The sequence below is a fragment of the Poecilia latipinna genome, unplaced genomic scaffold, assembly GCF_001443285.1.
Source record: "Poecilia latipinna isolate Pla-1442-1.1 unplaced genomic scaffold, P_latipinna-1.0 Scaffold6359, whole genome shotgun sequence".
Classification (NCBI taxonomy): domain Eukaryota; kingdom Metazoa; phylum Chordata; class Actinopteri; order Cyprinodontiformes; family Poeciliidae; genus Poecilia; species Poecilia latipinna.
The window spans coordinates 1-6,344 of record NW_015118975.1 but is presented as its reverse complement, the minus strand read 5'-3'; the positions used below and the strand labels follow the sequence as shown (position 1 = coordinate 6,344).

Sequence of the window (6,344 nt, the reverse complement as noted above, 5' to 3'; positions counted from 1 at the left end):
AGATTATTTTTTTTTTTAAAAAAAAAAAAAAAAAAAAATATATATATATATATATATATATATATATATATATATATATATATATATATATATATATATATATGGTTCATTAAGTGTTTTCTGTTTGTTGGCCAAACTTTTTAACATTCTTGACTTGTGGTCATGTTTCATGCAACCACACCTGACATTTCTGGCAGGGTAGGAGGGTGTGAATACTTTTGAGATATACCTACAAACATCTATATAGATATACAGATAATTGTCTAAAAAGTCTTCAACTACACAAACACATAAAACACTAAAATGTTACTATGTTGACTATCCTGTAAGTGGCGCTGGATCGATGCTACAACAACAACATGAAAGAAGCTTTATGAGCCTCCGGGCTTCAGAACGGCAGTCAGAACATTTCCATGGTGATTCTGCGGCAGCATGGCACTCACCTGGGCAGCTGAGCCTTCACCTGTCTCTGGCACAGGCTGTGGTAGCGCTCCACCTTCAGGAAGCCCTGGTTCAGCACACGCTGGCAGATCATGTCCATGCGCTTACACACCTACAGGAGACACGGCACACACACACACATCACAGGTCAATATCTACATCATGCAGATCTAGGACATTCTCACTACGGTCCAGCAGTTCACTCCTGGAGAACCAGTTCAGAACACATACGGCCCAGTCAAAGCTAAATGACATCTTACTGCTGCTCTCAACTTTAAAGTCTTCATGATCCAGACAACATAACTCCTGTAGCAGTCAGTATTGCAACACATCTCCAGAAGCCTCTGACTGAAGATTGTTGATGTTGATATCATGACATGCTAACAGTTCAATATTCCACAGCAATATGTCCTGGATGACTCCATCAGTTGTTGGTTGGCTCTGCTAATCCACCTCCTTTGCTTTTGCGTCTCCTTTTTAAATCTGTTTAGTCTGAGCAGAAATTATTGATAACTATCATCAGGTTTTGCTTCCTGTTTTCTCTGCAAACATAGTTTAATCCCGTGGTCAGTTCAAAGAGTGAAAAAGTGGGACACCTCTACCTAGGTAGTGACCCAGGTAAAGTCAGCAGCAATAGCAGGAAAACACCTGCTCCTCCTCCTAACCTTCAACAATGTCTAAGTTCATCTTAAAACTCATGAATACTGACGAATCAGGACATCTACCACCTGTGTGACCCTGCAGACCCGCTTCTCCAGGAGCCCCAACCTCTTGCTACTTCTCCCAGTAGCACCCAGCCAGGCCGAGGCCGGACCCCTCCCCAAGGTGTCCGGAGACACCCGGGGCCCCGCAGTGCTGGCTCCCAGTCTGCCGGAGGGACCGAAGCCTGCCCGGGGCTGGGGCTAGCTTAGCTCCGCAGCCCTCCAGCTGCCCTGTTGTGCTCTGCTTACCGAGCGCAGCATGCTGATCTCATCGTAGGACAGGAAGTTCAGGATGGTTTCGATAGCCACGATGGGCAGGCCCAGCAGTGGGTTATTCTGGTGCGGCTGCTCCTGGAGCGAGCTGGTCTGTCTGAGCGACACAGCGTCCGGGTCCAGCGATCCAACACATCCATCAACTCTCTCCACGACGGCCGCCATTTTCTTTAGTTACTGAGGAGGCGGAAGTGACGCCTCTGGGGGGAAATGCGTGCCACTTCCGACGCTAATGTAGCGGTAGTTCCATAAACAATAAGTAATTACAGAAATTATTACATAAAGACACACAAGTGTCTGCATTAGCCTTCACAGAGCTCGGTCTACCCAGAGAGGCCTCCGTCACCCAGCCTCTCTGCTTTGCTGGGAACATTTTGTAGTTCTGCTCAGCTGTGACTACTCTTTTGCTGTTTCTGAATATTGATGTCAGTCAGTTTACGTCAGAATGACGTCACATCCATCTTAAATATTTCAAATGGATATGTTTGACGGCCTCCTTTCCATCACCCTAATCTTCAACTGAGCTGAAGATTAGGGTTGATGGACTTCATTCTCCATCAGATTGAAGTCAGGGTTTTTCCTGAGCCGCTCCATTACATTTATATTACTTCCAGGGAGAAGAAAAATGTTGGTCATTAAAAGATCACAATCAGATCTATTGGCCAAGATTTTGTTTCCAAGCTCCAATCACAGTGTAGAAAATAGGAATTTATCCACTTCAGGGGAAACAAATTAGGATAAAGGAACAATGTAGACACAAATTTGCTGCCAATTGTTATTTTAGAAAGAAAGAAAAATATATTTTGTTTCAGCTTAATTTGTGTCACTGTAGACTAGAGCATCTGGTTGAAAGGTGACTAATAGGATCCCGGTGTGTGTCTGTGTGTGATTGTGGTGCTGGAGGATGAAGTTTAGTCCCAGGCTGACTGCATCATTCACCGTCCTGATTGCTCTTTAAACTGCAGGGATTCAGCTCAGGAACCAATTGGTAAAGATTCTCCATCTACTGAAATCTGTTGGAAAGATGAATATTGAGTCTGAGTCTATTTCTTTTCTTTTTATTAAATCTGCAAAAACATTTGATCTTGAACTTAACAAGGTTAGAGAAAACTTCAGTTTCTACATGAGACGCTCAGAGTAGTTACAGAAACTGATGATGATCAATCCCTGCTGGGAAAAAGCTGAACTTCTGCTCATTGTTCTGTGATGCAGTCTCTATTTCTCTCTGTTGTCAAGAGAAATATATCATGCTGATGTATTTGAGATCATTAGGCTGATGATCTCATTAATCCTCCATGTTAAAGAAAAAAAAAAAAACCTCAGAGTACATGGGGAAAATCTGAGTGTAGCAACCAGAACCACTTCAGCCTGGAGGATATTTTCAGAGCAGACGTTGATGCCGTCAGATTGATCAGGACGCCGCGGTGCGTTCAGGAACCAAGTCAGTTCACTCCATGTCAACAGAGTTCATCTCATTGAGAAATGTCTGACACTTGGTCATAAGAACTTTGATGGCCTCTGTGACTAAAACGTCAGGAGGCATGATACCCGTCGACTCCACGGTGACTAGAAAAGGAAAGAGTAGATCTGGATTAGCACTTCTGAATAAAACACTGCTGTTAACGTGGGAACTCTATCAAACAGGCCCTAATCCAGTATAATCTAAAGAAAATAGGATTGATTCATCACCTGCTACTACCTAAGATGATCTCATTACAGATGATGTTACAAAGAGAATGTTCCCTCCCACATCAATCTGATCTGATGGAGCAATGCACTTAAACAGAAAGATATCAAACAATCAGTAAAAAAAAAAAACTAAACTAAACAGCAATGACTCAGGTTTTAAAGGGATAAACTAGAATATTTTAAGTTCTACAAAGAACATTAGCAGTGGTTTCCTAGGTGGAAATCATATCACAGTGAATCTGTAGAGAAGAAACTCTCAGAAGGTGGAAGGAATAGCAGGTCAGTTCAGTTTGTTTCAGCAGATTTAAGCTTTTTAAACCAAGTCAAAGTGAAAATGTTTCCATTTGTAGTACACAGCACCAGATCTGCTGATATTCTTTTGTTCTTTGGCACAAACTCACTGGAATATGGCCACGTCCTACTATTGCTAATGGGACTATGACTGGAAAGAAGGAGAACAATGTCTCCTTGAACTGGTAAGTCAAGAGGTTTAGGGCACCACCTGGTGGCCACTGGTGAGACTTCTAGGTAAATCGATATGAATCTATGTTTTTAAAGGGGCAGAAGTATGTGTTTTCAAGGCACAATGCCATTTTATAGCACAATCAAGTACATACCATTGTTATAAAAATTATATATAAGTGCCACAAATATCAAGTACAATTAAAAAGAGAAATTAGACTTTGTAAATTAACACCTTGAAATTGGGACTCTGTATTGCTGCTCTTTCTAAAACTCCACCTTCAGGAAGTCAGTGCAAGATGACTTCTCTATTAACCTTTTAAAGTTTTTACCAGTGTTGCACTGCTGAGAAGTAGCTCATCTAAGTAGCTCAGCAGATAAACAGTTCTACTAGGTGTTTGCCAATTGCTAGTCCGAAGGAAATGAGTGGGGGAGTCACTGGGGAGGGCTGATCTGTGAGGAGGAGGCTCCGCCTGAGGACTGCAGCTCAGAGGAGGAGCAGTGCGGAAAAGTCAGAGCTTAGTAAGAGCAAGTGTTTGGGCATTTCTGAATGGTTGCCGTGGAGATTAAAGGATTTCTCAAACATGCATGAAAGAATCAAGGCAACAGTCTAGGTATGTTTTTGACGAGGGAATAATATTATAACATGACGTAAGTTTCAAAAAATTAAATTTTACCTGCTACTGCTCCTTTAAATTAATGAACAGAGCAGATGTTAGCCAGTGATGATCTAATATATTCATACGTTGAGTGTAAATTTATCATTTCAGGATTTTCTTTACAAACTTCCAAGTCGGCCTTGATTTCTAAACAGACCAGAACTACACAGGTCAGGTTAGCAAACAGTTAATAATCCTGTCTCATAAGCAGCCTCCTGTTCTCAGAGCAGCTACACATCAGTGGCAGTTTTTACAGACATACAGATGAAATGGTCTCGAACTCTTCCCAGCTTCACGCAGTTCTTCAGATCGTTGTGTCGGAGGACCTCTCTGCTGCACGTGTCCAGTCGGCTATTCACAACCTTCGCGACCTTTCTTCCTGAGATCCACAAACCAAAAATACCATTACTATTTAGAAAGTTTCTGGTTTTATTGTTGAGCGTTTTTTCCTCCTTCCTCACCCCGGACATCTTCCAGGTCTATGACGCCCCGTGAGAAGCAGCGCTTCAGGCGCTCCGCCTTCTCACCCTCAACCGGCTCCAGCAGGGTGATCTCTGGGAGGAGGCGGTAACTGGCCGTCGCCACAGGAGAGAACTTAGCATGGTCCTTACCTGAAACCACAACCACACACTGTCAGGGTCGCCTCAGTCTACGACCTTAACCATGTTAACTTAAGTTGTTATAAAAATGCTACACATATCCACATGAGTTAAAAGAGATTTTGTAATTCTTTGACAAAATCTTTGTAATTTCAACATGAAATTACAAAAGACTTTGTAATTTCATGTTGAGTCCTGAAATGACTTTTTGTTGGCACTTGACAAAATATGAATTGAATGGGTTTGAATTAGTTTGTATAAATGTTTTATTTCAGAGGCTATTTGTACAGGACCATGCAGCTTATGTGATCATTGGTTACCATGGTGAAAGATCCCCCTTGTCCTAAAGAAGACAACTGACTTATGTAAACAATTCAATAACATCTGGATGAATTTTCATGCCTGGGCAAAGCTCAGAGGAAAAGAACCAATCCCTGTCCCTACATGACATGACTGTGTATATTTAACACATCCATGCCTGTATGATCTTACCAATTCCTTTGACACAGTGCATGGTGATGTCCAGCTCCTGTCCAGGTCGCAGCTGTGCTATCAGAATGTCATCATGCACGGGGCGAATGCAGGAGTCGGCAAACACATCCGCCTGGTTGCCGATGGGGACCCACTCTATGTGTTTGGAATAAACTGTGAAAAGGAATATAGGAGTAGACACAGGAAATAACATTAGGACTTTATTTTGTCTCAAGGAGACAAAGGGGACAGAAAGACATCCATCCTGACTTTGTTACAGCTGCTGGACCTGCAGGTAAAACAAGTTGGTTACAATCATAGCCATTCCTTCCAACTGAAATGAGACAGAAATGTACTAGTAAATGTGTGATTGTCACTTTTTCTGATGTCACAAGTCTGATCTTATCTCGTTTTTTGGTGAAGGGGAGAGGGAGTGATGAGAACTCTGCCTTGGACTCACCCATGTGGTTGAGATAGAGCTCTCGGGGGTCTGAGGAATCCTTGCTGGCTCGGGGGTTTCTGCTGCATTTGATCTTCAGCTGGAGTTGAATGGTGTCTATTTCTGAAGCTTCTTCTTCCGCAGATTCTTCACCTGAAGGTTACAGAACAACAGTCGGCAGTTTGTTTAACTGGACAGCAGCTTCTTTTACACACCGTAGGTAACAGCATGTAGCGTTATTATCAGAATATGTATCAATGCTAACTAACCTGTGTATTATTGTGTTAAATGGTGATGAGTGGACAACAAAATACAACCTGAAAAAATTTTATTGTTTTTATATTTACAATGTTTATTATGTACACTAATGATGCACAAAAAATCTTAATGTAGATTAACAAATCTATTTTTATTGCACTGATTTAATCTAGTACTGAAATGAATAATTTAACACCATTTATTCAGTAGGGAAATAAATCCAATGTTAAGAAATTATTGCTTTAACAAAGTCAGTTGAGGCACAAACATCAGTACCTCCAATAATTAAAAATAAATGCAAAAAAGAAAATGTTGCTTTTCTTTTTTTAATTATTGCCTTTTTTAAGACTTT

At 41.5% G+C, this 6,344-nt stretch overlaps 2 protein-coding genes across 2 annotated transcripts; both read right to left on the bottom strand.

The window, feature by feature from the left end:
- Positions 1-436: 436 nt before the first annotated feature.
- LOC106943891 (F-box only protein 28-like) lies at positions 437-1,775 on the bottom strand. The gene is made up of 2 exons (XM_015027184.1): positions 1,392-1,775; positions 437-553 (listed from the first exon to the last, which is right to left on the bottom strand). Exons 1-2 carry the CDS (start codon positions 1,578-1,580, stop codon positions 440-442), a joined length of 303 nt encoding a protein of 100 aa, XP_014882670.1. The 5' UTR covers positions 1,581-1,775; the 3' UTR covers positions 437-439.
- Positions 1,776-2,457: 682 nt separating this feature from the next.
- On the bottom strand, positions 2,458-5,887 carry polr1c (RNA polymerase I and III subunit C; the record flags this gene model as incomplete). The annotated part of the gene is made up of 5 exons (XM_015027183.1): positions 2,458-2,981; positions 4,488-4,604; positions 4,687-4,836; positions 5,317-5,469; positions 5,756-5,887. Coding segments are annotated over 5 exons (671 nt in total), but the record flags the coding sequence as incomplete, so codon positions are not given.
- Positions 5,888-6,344: the final 457 nt, after the last annotated feature.